At 42.0% G+C, this 22,818-nt stretch overlaps 2 protein-coding genes across 3 annotated transcripts; both read left to right on the top strand.

Moving 5' to 3' along the window:
* Positions 1 to 1,578: 1,578 nt before the first annotated feature.
* Positions 1,579 to 6,438, top strand: tekt3 (tektin 3). Its single transcript, XM_070852440.1, is given in 9 exon segments — positions 1,579 to 1,619; positions 1,885 to 1,903; positions 1,905 to 2,477; positions 3,095 to 3,178; positions 3,277 to 3,347; positions 3,484 to 3,627; positions 3,966 to 4,188; positions 5,725 to 5,879; positions 6,222 to 6,438. Coding segments are annotated over 9 exon segments (1,527 nt in total).
* Positions 6,439 to 11,922: 5,484 nt separating this feature from the next.
* pmp22b (peripheral myelin protein 22b) lies at positions 11,923 to 22,613 on the top strand. Of its 2 annotated transcripts, none has more exons than XM_070851921.1 (5): positions 11,923 to 12,082; positions 15,363 to 15,453; positions 15,684 to 15,777; positions 18,938 to 19,078; positions 20,144 to 22,613. In XM_070851921.1, exons 2-5 carry the CDS (start codon positions 15,376 to 15,378, stop codon positions 20,302 to 20,304), a joined length of 474 nt encoding a protein of 157 aa, XP_070708022.1. In that variant the 5' UTR covers positions 11,923 to 12,082; positions 15,363 to 15,375; the 3' UTR covers positions 20,305 to 22,613. The 2 variants fall into 2 exon arrangements, with proteins under 2 accessions (XP_070708022.1, XP_070708021.1); XM_070851920.1 differs by lacking the exon at positions 11,923 to 12,082 and adding an exon at positions 14,470 to 14,593.
* Positions 22,614 to 22,818: the final 205 nt, after the last annotated feature.

Raw genomic sequence — 22,818 nt, 5'->3', positions numbered from 1 at the left:
GGACAGAGAGGAGCTTTCAAGGCAAGAAACATAAGCCTGCAAGCCAATCATATAGCCATCATCAGTAAGCTTGAGATGACATGGTGTGCAGTTATGAGTGCATACAACAGATAGTATATGTTTGCCATTAAATTGGAGGTCGACCAATATATCGGTTGGTTGATAATATCAATCCAGTCTTGGCTTCCTGCAGATACTTTGGCATTAGTGAAAATTTAGGTATTTGGCATTTTGTTTCTTAAAATGGAACATCTGCAATAAAAACTTGTGAACTATGTTTGTCAATACATCTTAAATACCCCAGGGTATGTAGTCAAAAATGCAAGATGGGTCTCTCAATAAAATATCAGGGAATCTACTACAACTTTTACTGTATTAGAATAATTGTAAAGGAGAATCTCTACTTTCACTTCACCTGAACTACATCTTCCAGCTCTGGTCGCAACACTTGTGGGAACGTTGCTAAAGATTCTAAGTAATTTAACTAAACAGTGTGTAATAGCTTCTTGTGCTTAAGAAAGGGCCTACATCATGCAAAGGTAACTGGCACCTCAGCTGTAATGTAAGTGGCACAGAGAGCTGCTCTCACCACATTTCACAGCCTGATAAACAGCCAAGGAGGACATGACAAGCTGACTGTAAAGCTCTGCTCACCTGTCATGAGCGCACTGCACAGTAAGGCTCCAAAATATTGAGAAGATATGATGACTACACTATATTATTATCATATAAACACCAATCACTTAAAACGTGTAGGATAAATGGCAAGTGTGTTGCAAGATGCAAAACCACTACAGTGTGTCTATTTTCTTTGGTCAAAATTCTGTGAGAAAGACAGACCAGTTGAGTAACTCCTGGCTACAGCTCTGCTTGTCTCTGTAGTGGAGACCGAGCTATCATCTGTCCGTCCCCACCTCCTCACAACAGACTAGTGTAAATGATCCTCATTTCCAATGGTAGGTAACACAACACAGATTATTATTCTGTGCTACAGGGGTTTGTGTGGACTCTTCCTGTGGCATGAATCATTAAACAGGTGACTGTAATCCATACAGACAGCTAGCTTCTCACAGTGAGCAGACAGAGCTCAGATTGCTCACATTCTAGCAAGAAATTTGAAGGTAGATGACCTGTCTAAAGTCTGAGCTTTTATTTAAAATTAATAATGTTGTCAAAGAAATTTCAATTTGTTTGTTGTAGTTTGACCTCAAATGAAGAAGCAAAAGCTATTTCCAAGTTAAAGGACAATTGGCAAAGCAGAAGTAAGTCCACAGCGGTCATATAAACAACTTCACAGCATCTATGGGGGAGGAAAAATGAAGATGAAAAGAAAATGTACAAGCATAAAAATCTTATTTACTCTGTAGTGATATTTCTTCCAGTTTTTTTTTTTAGTGTTTTCAAGTAAAAGCACCTGCTTGACATTAATCTGAAAATCCTAGGCAGAGTGTTTCAGTAACCTATGGCAACTGCTTCTATGTCAACAGAAATCTTGGACAGGCCAGCTCCTGCTGCCGAGGACCGCACTGCCATTGGCTGGCTGAATGAATGACTTGCAAACTTGTCTATCTATTATGCATGTCAGTTTACCTTTAGTGTGTTCTTGAGCTCATTTCCAGGTAAGCACAGCTGACAGGTAGCCTGCGTATGTTGAGAATCTGAGTATCCTGCTCTGTTCATCTTGGTAAGACATTTTATTTTTATGTTTATAATATTTTACTTGATTACTGTATAAGTATGGAGATTTTACACTGGATTTAATGTCTGATCCATTTGTGTAAATGTGGAAAAAAAACCTAGCCTAAAATGAAACAACTGAAGCTTATATGCAAATGTTAAGACTGTTGTGAAAAGTTATTCTATGCACGTGATTCATAAAACTAGGGACACCCTGAGGGGAGTCAAAAATGGAGCTGATTGGATCCACTCTGACAGCCACATACGCTCGGCCAAAAAGCAGCCACTTCCTCCCTGCCATCTCCACCATGGCGTCCAGCTATCGCAACACACAGCCTGCGTTAGCCATGAATCCTGGTGCCAACCTGTGGAGGACCAACAGCTATTACAGGAGCAGCAACGCTGTCCCAACCTCCTCTTCAATACAGAGAGAAAATTTAGACCTGGTTCGAGCTAAGACCATGTTCTACCCGTCCAACAGGACAGCACTGTCCACCCGCTACACTCCAGAGGATTGGTACAAGTCCAACCAAAGCAACTACAGGGAGTCTGAGTCCTCCCGGAAAAGTGCAGAGAGGCTGAGAAGAGACACCATCAGGCTGATGCAGGATAAAGAGCAGCTGACCAGACGTACCCAGGACAATACCAGCAAGAACATTGGCGAGCGGCTAAATGACATTGTCTTCTGGAGGTCAGAGCTGAGCCATGAGATTGACAACATGGTGACGGAGATCGCAGCCCTCACTGAGGTCAAGAGGAGGCTGGAGAGAGCCTTGGCAGAGACTGAGGGGCCGCTTCAGGTGAGAGTGGAATGAATATGCTTAAATAAGTGTGTGTGTTAATTTGAATCTCTCCTCGCTGGTAGCTAATGTCAAACATCTGAGTTGTGTCTTTGGAACATTTTGGAGGAAATATTTACAATTCTAGAAGGACAAATTGCATTTGCCCCTACTCAGGCCTCTGGTCATTGCACTCATTTTATTATTTATGCACAAGACGTCTCAGGGTAGGTCACAGTATCTGTACTGCAACAGTTATGACTAAGGTTCCCAGTTTGGTTATAGCAACAGAACCTGTCACTTAATTAGGTCACCTCAGTGCCCTGTTAAAATGCCACTAGTCGCTTGTGTCATCCAGAGAGAGTCAACTTGATCTGGCTGGAGATCTGATGACATGGACAGCTTGTTAGGCCAAGATCATGTGGCAACAGGCTTTCTTAGAGACTCCAGGTAACTGAAACTGGAGAATGTAGATAATACATCACACTATATATGCATTCAGGGACATTTGCAGTATGCCATACCAGTTCAAATGAGTTCCTCCCCTATTTGAGTGTCACAATGTTGGAAGCTGTTTGATATTTTACTGTTTGTATGACCATCTAATCTTGTTTTAGACATGATTGCTCTCTCAATAGGTGTCTCAAGAGTGTTTGTACCACAGAGAGAAGCGAATGTCCATCGATTTGGTGCATGACGGCGTAGAGAAAGATCTCATAAAGGTAACATTGTTTACGAGTTTATGTATGTGTGACTTCTCATACCAAGCTGGGAAAAGAAATAAGCAGATTATATCTCTATTTACCTGTGCTGCAACAAGGAAGTCGAAGCCATCAAGTCATGTCAGGAAAGGATGAGGCGACATCTGGACAGAGCCATCGCTCAGCTGGCGTGAGTCTGGAAAATCCATTAGAATATAACTCTATGCAAGATTCACATTTACACATAAAACAGTTATTCCAGCACAATAAAATTTGAATTTGTGTTTGATAGAATCAGTTTTCAGTGTCTGTATTGTTTTCCTTAGGTCAAACCGAGCTGCTCAGCATGAATTGGAAAGAGACATGAATGACAAAGTGACAGCTCAGAGGATAGATGACAGGTGTCACCATCTAAGGAACACATCAGATGGCATCGGCTATTACAGAGGGGTCGAGAGACTAGACCCTTCGTGAGTATAGCTTGTGTGATATAAACCAAATGCAAATGATTTCATACGATGCTTTTTGCATCACAGAGCTGCTAAAAAGTGGCTTCAAGTACTGGATGGTACAACAATCATTAGACTCTATCCTCTGGGAACCTTGAACATCTGTACAAAATTTCGTGGCAATCCATTCAATGGTAGTTGAAATATTTCATTGTGGACTGCAGTGGTAAACCAATCAACAAACTAACAGACCTTCCTTAGAGAAATGCCACTGCCGTGCTAGAAAGTATCTAAAAATGTCTTCTCCATATACAGCATGTTCAAACACAGTGGGAGAATTATGTTTTTTTCCCTCTCAGACTCTCTTTGCCAGACACATGGTCCAAGTTCACTGACGACAACATCCTGCTCTCCCAGAGTGAACGTGCCGCCTCTCGCAAACTCCGGGACGAGATAGAGATCCTGCTGAACGCCACCTCCAACGAGATGTGGAACCAGTTCAACAATGTCAACCTAGCCTTCACAAACCGCATATCCGAAACGGCTGATGCCAAGAACAGCCTGCAGACACACTTGGCTAAGGTCAACACCTTCTCTACATGGTCTCATTTCATAAAAGACAATATTTGTCTTGTTTGCGTAACAAGAACACTGTTTAAAGTCTATGTTGGTGATGTGATGAATCAAAATGTACTTTTGTTTGGCTGTTTATGTATAATTATCTTTCAGAATTTTGTAATTCAAGTGGTCTGAGAGAAAACTAGACTTCTGCACCTCCTCTTGGCCATGTTCTCTGGCGTTAGAGAGAGCTTTCCTATTGGCCGTTTTACAAACACAGATGTGCACGCACGTCCCTTCAGATGCCAGTGGAATCTGGAGTCAATGATTTCCTGCAGAAAACTTGCTATTCTAGCTCTGACAACAGCTGTCTACGCTGCAAAGCAACCCAAACAAAGGAAAAATCTAAAAGAGAGACTATTAATAAACGCAATGAGACACAAGTCAGTACTGGTGAAGCTTTTCAGAGTTCAGAGGAGACATGGAGAGGCCGATGGAGCTGCTAACCTAAATTTCCTGTAATATCTAAATGTGTGTTCTGATTTTTTTTCTCCCCTTTTCCAGATTTCTGCCTCCCTGTCTTTAACTTTTCTTGCTCTGCTTCTGGCTTGTAAAAAACAAAAAAAAGTGGGTTAAAGGAAGCAATCACATGGCACGTCACAAAAGAAAAAAATCTATTTAGTCTGTGCCATTTCTCTCTGTAACTAAATTTGCTTCTTATTAGGAATAGGTCATGTGTCTGTACCCTTCTTTCCCTTTTCTACACACAACACAAACAGCATCTGTGTTATATTCAGCACCTTCGGCAAAAAAATGTGTACAGAATGTAGATTATATGATAAGCTCCTTTAATATTTTCCACATGGCCAGAAGGGGACATGTGTCTTGGATTGTGAGTTATGTGGATGTTTACTGTAAAACATCTCTGTCAAAAGGAGAGAGGGAAGTTAATTAATTCCTCTTTCATTTCTGGTGCCATTTACTACACTGGATCCCAGTGTCCTGGGGTTAATTGCTGAGGGTTACACTCAGCTGTTGGATGGGTTGGAACACTGACAGCATGATGTGATGTGAGGCACACAGTCCTTAATAAACCTCAGTCACTGTCAGTTGTAAAGTGTAGTTATTGACTGGAATTAAATTACATCAAATGGGTCTGGACAGAGCAGGCCACTGTGGAGCACTGTGTTCAGACTGTGTTCAGCTGATTTGAAGCTCGCAAATGTGCAGCCTTTTACTGATTCTCTGCTTCTACCATTGAGATTCTCATCTTTTCCCCTCTCTCATCAGTTCCTCCTTTACCCCGATCGCTACTCTAGCTGACCTGCTGTTTTCATGAATGAGACACTTGGCTTTTATTATAATGATTGTTCTGTCATTTTATACTGGATCTGTCTTTTGATTCATTTTGCACTGCTACTGTATTTTATTGCTTGTTTTTATACCTGTTTTATCTATTATATTGTATGTTTTATTTGTATTCTGTACGGCGACCTTGTGAGCTTTGAAAGGCGCCCTAAAAATAAAATGTATTATTATTATTATTTTCTCCTCAACCAGACTCTGCAGGAGATCTTTCAGACAGAGATGCTGATTGAGTCTTTGAAGAAGGCCCTCAGAGACAAAGAGTGCCCACTGAAAGTGGCTCAAACCAGGCTGGAGGAGAGGACCCGCAGGCCCAACATAGAGCTCTGCAGAGACAACCCACACCACAGGTACTGTGGCTCTGCAACTAGTATTGTGTGGCCAGTGAGAAAATGTCATTTGACAGATGGCATATAAATATATTGTTTCAAAATACAGTAGCTACATAAAACAGAAAGTTGCACTGACTTATTGAAGTATAATGTATATCCATTTTCAATGTGTCAAGATGCATTTGAAGGTGTTTTAGCCTATATCTGCCTACAATAAGGTTTAACCTATAACAATCTAATCAACACATTATTTTACAGTCTGTAGTTAGTCATTAATTTGCATGAAAAGGTGTCCTTCACTTCCTTCTCTCTCCTGCAAACTTAACAGAAGGCTGCTTCTCTTTATCCCTTCTTGTCTAGACTTGTCAGTGAGGTGAGAGCGATCGAGGACACCATTCAGAAGCTCCAGGAAAGGTTGATGGAGGCTGAGACCACCCTGCAGACGTTGGTCAAGACTAAAGTGACCCTTGAGCATGACCTGTCCGTCAAGGCCAACTCGCTCTTCCTGGACCAGGAAAAGTGCATGAGCATGCGCAAGAGCTTTCCCAGCATGCCCCGCCTGGTGGGCTACACCTAAGTCAAGTCTTACAGAAGTGAGCCTTGAAGGACCAATATAATTGACTATGGATGTTTTAATTTGGAGTGATTTAGAGGGTGGTGTGGATGATTGGAATGAAAACAAAATGACCTAACCTTTTACTTACTTTACTAAAACTTTTACTGATGTCAGAATCTCATTATGAACATGTTCATTTTGAGTATTGTACCTGTTATGGATTTACAACCCATATAAAAAATAAAACCAATGTCTCCTAATGTCTTTATTTTGCCTCCAATTACAGACAGTTTACCTGGTAAATTTACTGCATGCTACTAACTGTTATTGTTGAAAAATGGAAACTCTGAAAGTTATATATTTAAAGTTAAAGCTGTTAATCATCTAAACGAATTCTTGCATACACAAACATCACTGCTAGTGTAAACTTCTTAGTGTCATTCAAGAGGTTAATTAATACGTTGACAGCATTCACAATGTCATAACACGCATTTTCACTCCATTTATAATGATTTATAATTTAAGCCTTGCTTTTTCACACCATGCACAGCAGTAAATGTTGCAATGTGCATTGCTCATTTTTCTTTACACTACACTGGCGACAGGTCTCGGCCCAGTAGAGCATAAACATGGCTCTAGGTAGCACATGTGACACCAAACAAATAGCCTGGATTAGCACAGCCACCTCGAAACAAAGACAAACACACACGTTTCTGAAGGCTCCCTGAGATCTGTCACTTTAAACTGACCTGAAAGTCACCCTAGAGGAGCAGTGGCGTGTAAGAGACTGTGATTTGAAGGTTTGACTCGAACTCCAAGCATCAGATTAGTTTGGTGCACTCAGAAATATGGATTGTGAGGGACTTTATCATCTTAACTGTCCTTTTTTAATGACTGGTGAGGCACATTACTCATCACCTCGCCCATAGGCGGAGCTGTGCAAACAACTTCTAAGTTACATATAAAACCCCACACCCACCCTAGAGGTCTTGAGGTCCATACCACTCACCTCTCATCAGCCTCTTTCTTTTACCCTCCGCTCCACCCCTTTGTCCCCCTGATGATCCAGTTCAGAGATTCCACACATTTAAAGATATAGAGAGTATCAGTTTCATCTCATTTTGCTTCTTCAGTCAACACCATTCGGAGCTTAAACTAACTTCCAAGATACATCAACACTATCACACTCTTGGACCCAACCCTTTTTCTACTGCACTTCCTGCATAACCTTTGGTTTCACTGAGGAAAGAAAGTTTTGCTCAAATCACCAATACTGTAGTCAACACATCTCCAGTTGTTAAATTGATCACTGCAATCAGGTCGTAAGAAGGATCAGATCACAAAATACAGTCGTCGTGTTCTATACATTAATTCTTCCCCTGCAGCACATTTCTGTTTCATATCCTAGCTATCTTATAGTGCCAGTGGGAAGAGGGTATATGCCAAAGTAGGTCTCAGTTTAAGTGATTGTCTGCAGGCAAAATGAATGGGAACTGGAGACAGTTGCTAGATGGACTGGCGTAGTAATAAGATATAAGCAATGCAACCTGGAATCTAAGCTGTAAAGTCATGAAATCTGGTCCCACCTAAATCTTTTCAATGGCTGCAGCATTAAAGTAAAAGCATGACAACATCTCTGGTGTGTATACTGAGCAGTTTCACTATACAGATTCCTAAAAGGAGGGAGGCAGTGACCATAAAGATAAACCACTCTGGGTATCTGTGTATAACCTTCACTTTGATTTAGGTGTAATGTTTCACAACTGTATTATAAGTCACAGTCACAGCGAGCTGAAGAGCTCACTCTGCTGTGCAAACAGCATTGTGTTTGAATAAAACCCTCAGGAGGTAGTCAGCGGCAGGGGGTCTCTGCTATGGTTTCCTACTTGTAGTGTGTGTTTAATGTGTGTATGTGTGGGCCTTCATGGTCCAACTCCTGTGCCCAGGCACATTCCTGAGCCCTGGTATTGCAAAGAAAGGCCCCCTGTTGTCTAGCTTACATCAAAAGACTCCCCACTCTCATCACCTTGTAATTAAACATACTGGCAGATAGCAAAGAGTTGAGGGTTTTGTCCTGCCTTATCTTTCCCCTTTGCTCTCCCCTTCAAACTCCCACTTTTATGGCTGGGAAATACATACAAACTTATGAAAAGTCAGTTCTGCTAAGTGGAATGAACCTGTTTCTATGTCTCATCTTATGCTTCATTTGAGGTTATGGCTCTCTTTCTGGCTGGGACACAAATAGGCCTTCCCATATGACCTCCTCTACCACCCCCGCATATGGGGAATGTACTCTGGAATTCTCCCCGCAGTCCAAACATATTGGCAGTTTTATTTTTAACACTTGCTCTTGTTATAGATGCCCTGTGCCCCATGTTTGTGTGTGTGTTTTTTTTTTTCTTACATGCCATCATACCATACTAAAGAGCTGATCGCAGATCACTTGAGACTGGTGTCAGTCACTGAGGGTTTTGTACTCTGTGCTGTAATTACAGACTTGGACTGAGCATGCATCATTGAAGAAGAAAAGTGGTGGACGTCATGGAGAGTATATGTTTTACTTGGAGTATGCCAGTTTAATAATATATCGCACCGATTACTCCACTGAGACGTTTGTCCATTTAGAAATACTCAAAGTTAGAATCAAACAAATGCTAAGCTGTCGGTTGGCCGCTAGGAGGCAGACCTCCGAATCAGACACACAGTCCTGAGATATTATCACATTTTCAAGTTGTTACGGCTAACGTGCAAGCATTAAACGCCAGCTTACACATCCTGTTGAAACAGAGCAACATTATCATCCTACAGGCTGCATTTAGGGCCGATATTTGCTTGTCTTTTAGCTCTGTTTTGGTCTCCACAACGCCTGAGAAAAAACTGGCTCTACGATGTTGCCATCTGTTTGACTTTTTAGTCCAGCTGTCTGGTGTTGAGCAGATAGCACAAAACTAATCTAATTTATAATCTGATCTAATCTTCTTTGCAAAAAATGGCTTCCTGGTGCTGCTGGAAACAGGGTTGTTGAGAGTTGTGAATTTCAACCGTATTGTCACACTGGAAAACAAGAAGTTAATTACTGGAGATTAATCACTAGGAATAAACCCTCTCAAATCACATGTAGTTGTCAGACCCAATGCTAGTATGAAAATGTTGACAGCTTCAAGCATCAAGCATACTGTAACCTTTTCTGTTCAGATCAGTCCAGATCAATATCAATTTAAAGAAAGCTATTTTCCCTTGCTGTGCTATGTAATGCTTTCCTTTTCAGGGGACACCATTTGAAGCAAATGCTATGCACAGGTGATTTATCTAGTAAATCCTTTGTGCCAATTCAATTTAGGTCCTTTGTCCAATACCCCGATACAGGAAGCATAGTAGCCAAGTATTATTAAATTCATCCATCTCTAAAACAGACCATCTCTCACTTTGTGAATCGCCTAATTCATCCTCAACTTCATTGTAAAAAAAAAAAGGCAGGGGGGATCAATCAATATTAAGATCAATATCACATAACAGGTGTAAAATACCCTATTAAAATGACAGTTTATGTAAATGGTATGGGAATGTAGAATGTAGAAATGACTTACATCGGCAGGAAGGGGAAATAATATGTCATTTACATATGAATCATGAAAAAATGTGTCTGTATAATTGTGAGAAAAATATCCTGATTTCTTAAAAATGTTGGTAGGGTTTCATGGGCTTTTACTGGAAAATCTAGTTTACATCCCTCTATCTCAATGATATGGAATTATTCACTTCATCTCCAGTCATCTCAAACTGTATGAGAGCTGAATTTGAAATGAACTCTAAACATTCATGGGAACCAGCTCTCCCTGCAGCCTTTGGATCTGCGCCAAAACTCTGAGTTTTCTCAAGAGGCTGTTTGACCGCCCCATCGTTGAGCTGTGAAGTTTGTCTATCACTGTAAAAGCTAGGATAGAACAAGAAGAGAGACTGAGCGGGAATACGTTGAGTAATCGGTCTCGTAGCCGTTGCAAGTGACAGAGAGGAAGCTGGAGACAGATTGATAAGAAGCAAAATATTCTATGTGGTTTTCCATCCCAACTGGCGACCTCACGTACGGAGGCTCTGTGGTTGTGTGCCAACTGTCTGCTGATCCGTGCTTACATGAGAAATCTTTACTTCTCTAAACTTTTAGTCAATCAAGCTTACATTCCCCCAGCATTCTACACATAACTGTGTCTCCAACCAGATAAACCAGATAAAGCCAACTGCTATCCAAAGTTCAGCAGTCAGCCGCAAACATACAGTACACTGACAGTACAATGACGGAGGTCTTGTGGGTCATTTGTGTGACTGAGTGGAATCCTGGAACAATCCATAACATTGATCTGAGTGTCCAATTCTTCTCATCCTTCAATAGAAAGAGGAATGCCTGGATGATAGAGCGACGCAGAGGCCAAGATCCAGTACTGCAGTCTTTCCTGCTGAATCATAGTGGGGTGAGGATGACTGATGGTTATGCACTCTAGTCCGACTTGAAGTCACATTTATTAGATTGGGTTTATTTCTTCATCTGGAAGCAAGGAAACAAGAAAAAAGGCTCAGCTCCACACAGCACACAGCTGAATTAAAAAGACACTGGTCAAGATTGCATTCTGTCTTCATGCAATTTGCACATTTTCATAAATGATCTTATTTTCATGCTTATACTCAAACCACAACATGACACAGGATAATATGTGAATCATGAGGCCTTTCAGATTCTTCAAGACTACAATTTAATACACCAAACTAATCGGACTAAGGGTGTGTGTGCTTAAGAGCTTCATTCTACATTCATCAATGTTCTATAAAAATAAGGCAGTGACATACTGTAGAAATTCTGGTATGGTTTCAGAATGAACCCTTTCACTTTTCCTCTGGCTATTTCATTATCATCTTGTTAATTTGAGCTTTTGTTTGAACCTGGCCAACAGACAAGGCTCAATCTGCTGTGTATTTAGTGTATTTTAAGAGACGGGGCCTGGTTCATCCCTTTGTTGTCATCACTCTTCTGGTCTGATTAAAGTGTGATGACCAGACAAGGGTTGCTTACAGTGAGTAGCTTGCAACTTATTGACACACAAACAAACAGACCGCATTCACCCTCTCATCTCTCTTTCAGCCCGTCTGTCTCCCATGTTTGTCCTTCTTTGTGCTCCTAACAGCCCCGTCTCCATCTCTACTCAGATTGTCTGCAAGGTTTTTACTCATAACCACTCAAACACAATTTGCACCCTTTATACTGCAAGTATTTGCTATGACTACAACTGTAGTTACTGGCATCGTCATGGATTTGCATGTAGGTACTGTAAGCGTGTTTATTTGGATATCCCGAGCCGGGTCTGTAAACAGCCGGATAGAGCGGGGCCAGAGGAGTCCAATGTGAGTAGGGAGAGGGGCAGTCCAACTGTGACACGGCTGCAGTAGGAGGGGAGCTATTAAAATACTGCAACTCAGTGGACTGACAGACAGCGGCACTTCCCATGCTGATGACAGGACACAAGGACTGACACACCTTTGACCCACAGCTGCCACAACCTGACACACACGGCACGAGGCCTGCTCCACAGCAGTGAAAAAGTGACACAGACAGGTCCTCCCTCTCACCTGCAGCCCTGGATCCACCGTCTCAAAGTCGAGCTAAAAAGTACCTGCAGTGAGTATGAGCCATTTATTCAGCACAGTTAATGGATTGTGGTTTGAGCCATCATCAGTGAAATAGCACATAATGCAAAGGAGTGAAAGAAGGCAGTCTGTCACATTGTTTTAAAATCAACAAGAAGGGAATCTAATTGTGCCAAGGACAAGGCCCCCTCTCTAGTGATGTTTTATTGCTACAAGAGCATCTCTAATGCGTCTTTATTTCACAGATCGTATAGGAGTTCTTTTGCTAGAAATAAAAACATCACTTATGACAGCCGCATGTGTTTTAACGCTCTTCTGTGTTGGTATGTGGATGGAGTTACTGTAACTCAATCAAGTCTACTCTCCAGAACCATGCCCCCTGGCCGAGGTCCTATCTATGTTTTTGGTATGCACTCTCACTGTCTGCTGCGCTAACGTGAAGATAAGTCGTAGCATTTTAACGACGGAGGTGAAATGTTAGACGCTGTTCCAGATGTAACATAATTCAGAATCTTGGTCTGAATGTTTGTTATGTGACTCTCTCCAGAGGGTTTGGCTTCAGCCCCAGCTTGACAAACGCAGTAAACTTAACACTCCCATGTCCACTCAGCCCACTGATTGTCAGTCTTTTACAAACATTGACATATAAGGGATGGGAGCGCCTGCACAGCTACTCCACATCAAGAGTTCTCTTCTACAACTCACTGTAACGCCAGAAGTACACGACAGAAATTGGTTACAATCAACAGAACAATCATGTCTGACAAAGAGGTACTTCTATGCAACTCAGGCAAAGAATGTCACATACTTTGATGAGTGAGCAGCCACACAGCCCTCACTCAGAGCGCACACTTCTCTGGCTGTGATCTGCTCTTGTAACTGTCCCTTTCACGTGTGTGTGGACATGAGCACAGCAAAAAGGCCTCTGTTTTTATATGAGTGTGAGAATCGCACGTGGAGGCATCCAGGAAGTGTGAGCTAAGTGGTGAAGAATAGAGAGTGGATGTTGACAGGGGGTTATCTGAGGTCGGACAGCTCCCAAGCTCCTCTACCAGCCTGCTAATGCAAAGAAAGTGTGTGTTTTATAAGGTGCTGTCCATCAAGGAAGCCCGGTGATTACTGCGCAGGGTGTGAAATCAATTTTGGACGTTTTGGAAGAGGGTGTATGCATTTGATGACTTACAAACATAGTATGTCCAGTTTTATCATGAACCCTTAAAGATCATGCTGTGTTTGGGAATGATGGCTAAAGAAACAATCAGTCCAACAATCTGCTTGAGCTAAGTTACCATTGACAGCATACTTTGGTTAATCTTAGCTCCGTGCAGAAGATGATCCAGAGATAAGGAAGTTAATTGGTACTTTAAGATATTTACAGTTTTGACCGCTCCTTATACTCCCAGTTTACATTTCCTGGAATTCCATTCTTTGCAACACCCATATTTATAAGACTACCCTCTGTGCATACTTTCAGATACACATTAACAACAGGGGCAGCAGCCCCTGATCAGGGTGGAACGCCATTTCACTCCCACTGGAAATGAGTCATGTCAAACAGAGGAGAGCCCCAGATACCATCTCTCACTGGTGGTGCGCTGGGCATACCCATCCACACTTTCACACATAGGCTACTGTGAGTCACGAGGCTGACAACATGACTACCAGAGGGAAAAGACCTCCACTACGCCGCACTGCAACTATGTTTGTGTCTCCAATTTCCAAGGCAACGAAAAGCTGAGTTTACATGGAAAAAGTCCAACATACCTTACTCTTACTCTACTGTACAACAGACACAAAATTAATCAAAGTGGTGAAAGGCCTGAGGTAGATATTTTGCTTGGCTGAAACAGCAAATTATCTTAAATTACCAAACGACTGAGACAATCTACAACATAATCAAGTGATATATACAAGGATTTAAATCAAACTGTGTACGTGGATGTGCAATCCACTGCCACATCCTGTTCAAATATGTTCTTATGCTCTACTTTATATCTATCAGAAAGATCTTTTTAAAATGTACTTCATGTAGAATATAACTTTGGTAAACGCAAGCAAAGTCCTACATTAACTGAAAAAGCACCATCAACAAGATGGATTTCCAAAGTACAGCGCAGTGAAATGTGTAGCAACAGCAATAAAAGCTGAAAATAGTGTCTGAGGGGGTTAAAATAATCCTCGAAAGCAGATATCTGCTTTTAGTTACCACGACAGCCAAACAATTATCAGCCACACCACACACACACACGCTACGGTGTGTTAGTAACTAAGGCAACCCATGCGCTATTACGCATGGAGCATCTATATTGGGAATCCTGGCCGTGCACCAGAGGGTCACTCCATGACGCAGCGACGCACGCAGGGCGTTGTTCTTCCATAATGAGACACTTTATAACAGAACGTCAGCCCTGGCATCAATCTAGTCTGAGAGCGACTTTTAGGACTGAGGAACTACCGCTGTTGGACTCTTTTGGGAAAACTTGCTTTTGCTTCTTGTAAGCTTTCTTTTGTGGAAATACAAGCCTCCCCCCCTCCGCTCCAAGTAAGTGGACTTTGGTGTTTCCTAAACTTCCTCGATAATCAGCTGCACTCACTCTGTCCAGGCGGATTAAGAGGGAAACAAGCTTTTCGCCGGGATCCCCGCCACAGACAGGAGGAGTGGGCTGTCCTCAAACTTATTTAGTCACTATGAAATCATGTCGTCCGATAAATACACTTAAATTACACGGAATTTTACTCTGACGCCTCCTTCTAAGCGGTTCGTATATTGCTTTTAAATATGACTTAAAGATCAACTGTCATTGCTCAAATTATTTCCATTCTGTAGATGATAGAAGCCGGCAGTTTAAAGCCAATCTAAGATGACAGAATGATAGACAAGAAAATGGGACGCAATCTGAAAGAAGACGAGTTTCTGAAACACGCTGGATTACGTTTGAGCCAATAATAACGGAGACGCAGTCCCTCAGGTGACACTCAAAGTTTAATCCTGTCAACCAAACTTGCTGTGAAGCGTAAATCAAAAGGCGCGTGAAAGCACTTGTGCCCACGTGTAGAATATTAACAACGACTTTCTTTTTGAACAATATGTGATGCTATTGTTCTTGTGCATGCGGTAGAAACGCAGACCCTGCCATCTGACACAGACCACAGGGCCACATGAAGTTTCTCCACAGGCTGTCTGTGTTGAACGTGCTGCAGCGACACACCCATGTCCCACCAGTCTGACACACACACACACACACACACACACACACACACACACACACACACACTGACAGAGACTCTCTCCCCTTCTCATTACTGTCCAGATCATCTGGAAAGATGCTGCTCCTACTACTGGGAATCATCCTCCTGCACGTCGCTGCTCTGGTTCTCCTGTTTGTATCAACAATAGTCAGCGTGAGTCATGTTTTTGTCAATCTTTGTTTAGATGCCGATGTAATAGTAAGCATAAAAGCACTTAAAACCCCAACATAGAAGTTCACAGGAGGAAATACATCAATACAAATGCTCTCCTGATTACTACAGACAGAAGGAGAATTTGAATATGGCAATGAAACTTTTTTTTCTGATGCATTTGGTGCTGCTCTTCACACATAACTGATCAAGTTGCATATTGTTGACTTCAGGTATGGACATCAAGTGACATTGGCACCTCAGACCTCTGGATCAACTGCTCTACCACCAATGGAGGATACCACTGTGACCCAGCATCAACTGGAGGTCAGACACCTGCCTAGTATTTCTCTATCTGCCTTCAAGACAACTTTAAGCACTTAATTACAATGTACTTGCAGTACAATGGCTAATAGTGGACACTTTGATTTCTGCTCTGCTGTGATACACTGTGGTTTTCTTCACTCATAGACCTATGTCTCTTTCAAGGTTTACTTTTGGCAAAATGGTACCAACTAAAAAGCTTGACAGCACCGTAACCAGTCTAAACCATCCACAGTGTTTTTTTTAAATTGGGGACTTGAACATTGGAAAATGACTTGCTGAAATCCAGTATTTACCATGCTGATGATGTGGGTGTGTCTCAGCTCCTTTGGGACTCTGGTGCCATCTAGGGCAGAGAATGTGGCAGTGCTGTTTTGAAGTGCTAGCTGATAGGCTGCCGCCGTATAAATAGTCGTGGTGTGATGTCCATATTCAGGTCTCATGTTAGGAGTCCATAGTGACAGGAGTTTGGGAGTTGTGGATGATCAGGGTGGGGCTGCACAGAGTATTTAAAGTTTTAGTAGTATGCGAGAATGTGTGTGAGAGTATTTGAAAGCAGGGAGACCTTGGACTGCCTTATGCAGAACATAGCATGCTGATGGCTGGTCACGCCCAGTGTCAGATCAGAGTGTCCAGTGTTAGTTTGCAGGGATCATTGGGACAATTTAAGGTAGCAGCTGCAGCATTAGAGATGTATTTAGACAGGCAGCCACATGTTTGCATTAGATAAGATGAGTATGGATATAGATTCCATTATAAGACCCCTACCTTACACTATTTCCATTGTCCTACAATTAATGATTTAGCAACAACATCACGTAAGAGCACTGCTGAGTATGTTTTGCTTTTAAATGTGCCGTCACAGGAGTGCAGGAGCTTCTGGCTGCACCAGGGTGATGTCATTTGTCTAGAATGAGCCGTGCTCAGCCAGTGTGTGTTTTCTCAGGGTAGCAGCGCCTGCACACTCTGCCAGGTAGTTTGATGGTGCAGCCAGTTTGTTTGACTTATTTTCATTAGTGCACTGACGCACAGTGTTTATTCAAGAAGGCACGTGTGCTCTGCCCGGGTCTGTGCTTTGGCTTGGGGAGATGGAAGATAGCGGTTACGTGTTCAAAAAGCCTCTTTGAACCTTTGCTGAGCATTCAAGTTAATACTGAACTGAATCATAATCGTGGTCATTGTGGTTATTTTTAGGGCATTTCTGAAACTTCTGAGTTCCCCCTTGCCGTTGCCATGGTTACAAAAATATTGGTCTCATTTAATTTTGATGATGCTCAAGTGAGCGATACCCATGTCGCAGTTATCACATGCCGAGCTTGAGCTAAACATCACGTCCTTGCAGCCAGGAAAATGACTTCATAGAATTTACGCGCTCTAAAATTAGCGTTTGAGGAAGAATGTCCTCTGCTCCCACACAGGCCTACAATACATAAACATACTGAAGTAAATAGTACAGCAGTGTTATTTTTCTTGTGGACCACTGTCGAGCTCAGTGTAGAGCAAGGCTTCAGAATAGATAGACGACAAACATCAACAATGATTTTCCTGTTTGGTACATTCATAATCTACAGCATTCATGTACATTTTAGAATATGAGTCATACTTTTCTTGTTGGTGATACTGTGAGGCCTGAACCGCGCCTCATTCTAGGAAATGCCCCATGTCACTGTTTCCTACTAGTGGTCAGTGAAGGAAGGAAGGAGGACAAGATGTGTGTTATCAGAAAGCAGTGATGAATTGTCATATTTATAGGTGAGGACTATTCATAGGGCAGGGATGGAACACTGCACCCATTTCTCACAGTGTTATCACATGGTATTATATAACATCTGAAAACAGGGTCATTATAGTGCAATCTAATTGTCGCTCTCGTGCGGTATTGTGCTGGCTGCGTTTTGTGGATGGAGCTTTGCAGCGTGTCATGTTTCTTCCCATATCTCATCCCTGAGCCAATTATCATCAGGACTAACTGGAGGTAATGTGACTCCAGACTGGTAACTATGTGCATTCTTCCACGATACCTTGCCTTTAAATCTATAATAGTGATATTTTCAGTGTTTCTCCAGGAAAACTGTGTGCTTCTTTGCAAAAGTTACAGGGCTATGTGGAGTTTTCAGTTTAGCCTACAATGTTAAAATGTGGTTAGTCAAAGTCTTAACATCACACAAAGTTATGTCTCATTACTTAATCGTCCCTTTTGTTGTAGCGCTAATAAATTATGCATCATGCCTTTTTTTTCCATGCTGTAAGTGCCCCCCATTACACCGCATCATGTCTTTGATTTGCATAATGCAAGAGAATCAATAAACCACAGATGCCCAAGAATGTTGAAGGAAACACGTCAGAGATTTGAATGTCAAAGTTTGGCAGCTCCGTGCATACAGGTGGAACAATAATAAAAACTTACTGTTCTAGGCTTGTGTGGGATATTTGCTGATACTTGGATAGGACAGAATTAAATTCCTGAACTTACGCAGTGGCTGCCAGTGCACGAACAGATCGAGGCAGGTCAAGCCCCTTGTGACATGGCAGCATTTTACGGCAGGGATGGCTACAAACAGAAGCATTGGAAAGACAGCGAGGGACAGAGCGTGTTCTTAGGAAACCCGAGAGGCCAGGGAGGCAGCGTAGACAACCCTAAGACAAGAAATAGACCCTGCTTGGAAATCCAGGGATTCCTGGCATGGTGGCACAAAAGAAGCAAACAAAACAAACATATAAGCGCACACTCAGGCATATAGCAGATCGTCTTCACTGTCAATACAGGTGTCTAATGGGTTAATGGCTTCTAGCAGCCCGGCCTTGGAGGACCAGCAGTAATGATCGATGTGGTACATTTAGTCAGAGGTCCTGCTGTGGAGGGCGCACAGAGCTTTTAGGAACGAGATACCCAGGTTTCATTGTTATGGATCCATTACACATTCCCAGAAGTAAACATAGCCAGGGCTCGCTCATAACGGGCTCTTCAAGAGGATGCTTGAATTCAGCAGAGACAAGACCAATTAAAGTACGCTTTGGCATTTGTTTTCTCATTGGTCCTCTTACCCTTCCATTCTCCTGTGCTCGTTAAGTCTACGTGATGATGATGATGATGATGATGATGATGATGACTGTGGGTCAGTTATTGACAACACTCTCCTTCTGCTCTCTCCTCCTGCTGTAGAGTGGATTCAGGCGGTCCAGGCCCTCATGATCCTTTCCATCATCTTCAGCTGCCTGTCTCTCTTCCTTTTCTTCTGCCAGCTCTTCACTTTGCAGAAGGGTGGACGCTTCTTCCTCACTGGAACCTTCCAGATTCTCGCAAGTGAGTTCAAACCTCCTTGAAACTTCCTCACAAATCATTCGACACAATACGAGTGATTGAATAGACATTACACTGGTGCATTTTTGGCTAAAATCACCACAAAATGTAAAAAGGGATTTTTATTGGATCTGGTATAACTACAGTTTAGTTTAGTCTATTAATCTGTAGTTTTTCTTTGATCGATTAATTACGTAGTCAGAAAATGATAAAAGAAATGACCATATATTACCACCAGCTTTCAGGGTGACATCTTCAAATTGCTTGTTTTGTTTGACCAGCTGTCCAAAATCCAAATGCATTGTTATGTTACAATGTTACAAAATCAGAAAAAGTCTCAAAAACCTTGTATTTGAAACATAATTTTCAGCTTTTTTGCTTGACAAGCAATCATTTGATAATAGACTAAATGCCAGCACTATTTTGAGCTGCTTAAAAGTGACACCGTCTGGAAATACAGCACTCACACAAATCTGTTTACAAAGACAAACCAATGGCTGATGCTCACACTGCATCTTCTGTGGCAGAGAATTAAATTAAGCGAGCCTGAGCCAGTCGCTAATGGTTTAATGCTCCACTTGTCTATTGTACTTCATGCCCTTTGCCCAGAGAGCAGCTCCACGGCCAGTCCATTGTGTCTTCTCTTGGCAGCCCTTTCCAACATCCCAGGTTTGCTCTCTGTATTGTGCCAGCGCATTGCCGGGCATCCAGGTGCCCACTCAGCCAAACAGGAATGACACCGGGCACGCTGCCAGCTGTGCAAGTTGAAATGTCAGGAAGGCTGGCAGTGCGGGGGTCTGACAAACAGATCATACCATGTCAGACCAGGGAGGTGGGCAGAGCAGGGACGGCTTGCAAAGGCTGGATTGGAGTTCAGTAAGCATGAAACACAGTGATGTAATGCGGGGGGATGCCTTCTGGGAAACGCTGACCTGCTCGCCTCTGCTGCCAGACAGGGTTCAGCCCAGGACACAAGACGGAGAGCACAATACTGCAGAGAAACATGATCTGAGAACTGAACAAGATGATGGCCAGAGTTATTCAGCGCTCACTTTTTCCTCCTTGCAGGCTTGTTCGTGATGAGCGGAGCCATCATCTACACGGTGAAGAGTCCTGACTGGGTGCCGGAGACAGAGGCCTTCGGCTACTCCTACATCCTAGCGTGGGTTGCCGTCCCCTTGGCGCTGATCAGCGGACTCATCTATGTCATCTTGAGGAAGCGAGAATGAACCATCACTCCATCCCAGTTTTCCCAGTAACCCCCTTCCCAACTGCAAGTGTCACCACTCCACCTCTGAAGTATAAGTTCTGATGCCAGCGGCTAATGGAGCCACCAGGCCAACACACCCAGATCACAGCGAGGGGGGGTAATACCAAAAATCAACATGCAAACCAACACAAAAACCAATACTGTCTCAGTTAAAAGATGTATATAGTATCTATGGTTTAAAACCTATTTATAACACTTTTTACATATATGTACATAGTTTTTGTGTTGCTCCGTCAATGAATACTTGTATGTGGTTTGTTTTAGCTGATTAAGTGCCTTGTGTTTGTTTGTAATGATGAAATAATTAGATGCAATTTGTTGTGTTTTCTTTTCTTTGTCGCCTTTTTTTGTTTTGGCCATTGCCAAGGAATTAGTAAAAAAGAAAAAAAAGTTTCTTGAAGTATATTAACCAAAGTGCATGTATAGAAATAGAAAGTTTAGAAGACAGATTTTTTTTTTTTTTTTTTGATGGGCTTGCTTTACAAAAAGAGTGGTAACATCCATGGACATAGCATAGCCATGAAAAATAGATTTGGTCCTCTTCTATTTGTGAATTTGCAAGTTTCAGTGTTTTTATTTTTCTATTTCTTATTTTCAACAAAAGATGGTGCTACGTATTTATCATTCCTATTACTGATAGCAATCATTTACAACAGAGTTACTTTGTTATTGTTTAGAGTCAAACAGCTTGCCATGAATTAAAGTGAGAGTCAGACAGAGGTACACTTGTACATACAGCGCCTGACTGCTTCTTTAGGGAACACAGCCTGTTTCACATTGCAGTGTCTGATTTCTTTTCTTCATCAGCCACTGTAAAACAATTAATAATTGAGTTTGCTGTGGTAAATTGATGAAGTCAAAAGTCATTTGGAACGTCAGTATTATTCTGCGAGTTTATGAAGAGTTGGATCACAGTGAAATTACTTTACATAAGCTTTGTTTTTGCTCTAGATGCCTTAATTTTCCCTCATTCTGATGTTTGTGTTCACTTTGTGTGTATGGCTGTTAAAGTCTCAAGAAGCCAAATTGCCTTCTCAGTTGAATACCATAAAAAATAACACCACGGGGCATTATAGCCTAAGAAGAAATGTATACATTTAACATTACTAGAAACAAATGCCACTGAGTTAAAGCCATATGAGAAAATACCAGATGATAGGAAAAACATATTTGATATTAACTCTACATGTAAGAAAAAGGACGGAGAGGTTTGCAGTGATGATCCAAAATGTCTGTTTCACATACTTGAAGTTTGACATGCTGCAGTCTCTGCCCACTGACGTCTAGATGTCTTTCTCCTCTAGTGTATAAAACACTGTTTATATGTTGTGCATAACAGATGTTGATGACAATCTAGCTTAAAACACTCAAGTACTCAATAAAACTACTCTCACATTATCTAATACTGTGTATTCCACTGTTACAAGGGACTGGATTCGCGCTAACACTTGATGCACGCGGAGCTAGAAATTATTTAATACATTTTCTAGGCTGTTATGTCGTCTGCCTGTAAACTCTGAAACACACATCCCTGTGCTAAAACAGCATAATGTGGAAAAACTGCCAGCAAATTGGAATAGACATTAAAATGAATGCAAATTCTGAACCATTTGAGGTGATGAATGTTCTGATTGACAGTGGCTGCAAGATCATATAGTATGAGACGGATCAAAGATGTCAGCAACTGAGCTGCAGCGTGCAGTATGTAAATTCCTGTCTACAGTGTAAGCCAGCCAAGTCTACCTTACAGTACGCGATCATACGCTGCTGGATCAAATGAGCTGGCTTGTGCACGTGGTTGCAAATGCTGTATGTGACTTGCGTTACACACACTGGGGTAAAGGCACGGTGGTTTGCACCCAATGCCAGTTATTCAAAACATGCAGCTAGTGTTTCAGTGTCAACAGTGTCTCTCATAGCATCAGAAATAAGAGGACTTGGACGTGTCTTGAACACTGTAAGCAAGGGTCTGTCCTCCACTTGACATCTCCTGTGAGATCCTGCAGCCTTCTAAAACAGAGCTATGTTGCCGTGGATTAAAGTATTCAATTCAGAGCTTACACGAGCTAGTCTGCTGTGGGTTTTAGCATGATGCTCATTATTGGGTTCAGTTAGAAGAGGTTGCCTCAAATGACAACTGCCCTACTATGTTGTGTAAAGCGACAGAGTTTGATTGTCTGTGCCTTGTTTACACCTAAACTTCCAAATGCTCTTGATATTACCAAAGCTACTTTGAGTTTAATCATTAAAGGATGTTTCTTACCACCACGACAGAGCTTTTTGTGTCTTTCACTAACACCACACATGTGCACAACATACCAAATCCATTTCTGGAGAGGCAAAACCTGCCCGTTTCAATGTCATACAACCCGTGCCTACAGAGTATGTCTGATGGTTTGTGATGATATCCATCCCTCTAAAAGACAACAGTCACTCCATAACCAGCACTTCTGAAATGAGCCGATGATAGGCA

The sequence above is a fragment of the Pempheris klunzingeri genome, chromosome 20, assembly GCF_042242105.1.
Source record: "Pempheris klunzingeri isolate RE-2024b chromosome 20, fPemKlu1.hap1, whole genome shotgun sequence".
Taxonomy (NCBI): Eukaryota; Metazoa; Chordata; class Actinopteri; order Acropomatiformes; family Pempheridae; genus Pempheris; species Pempheris klunzingeri.
This window is presented reverse-complemented; position numbering and strand designations above follow the sequence as displayed.

Excerpts from the sequence above, each read along its gene's own strand:
- pmp22b (XM_070851921.1), top strand. The coding sequence starts at position 15,376 with ATGCTGCTCCTACTACTGGGAATCATCCTCCTGCACGTCGCTGCTCTG. Across the intron at positions 15,454-15,683 it reads TTGTATCAACAATAGTCAGC|GTATGGACATCAAGTGACAT; the intron begins GTGAGTCATGTT and ends TGTTGACTTCAG. Across the intron at positions 15,778-18,937 it reads TGACCCAGCATCAACTGGAG|AGTGGATTCAGGCGGTCCAG; the intron begins GTCAGACACCTG and ends CTCCTGCTGTAG.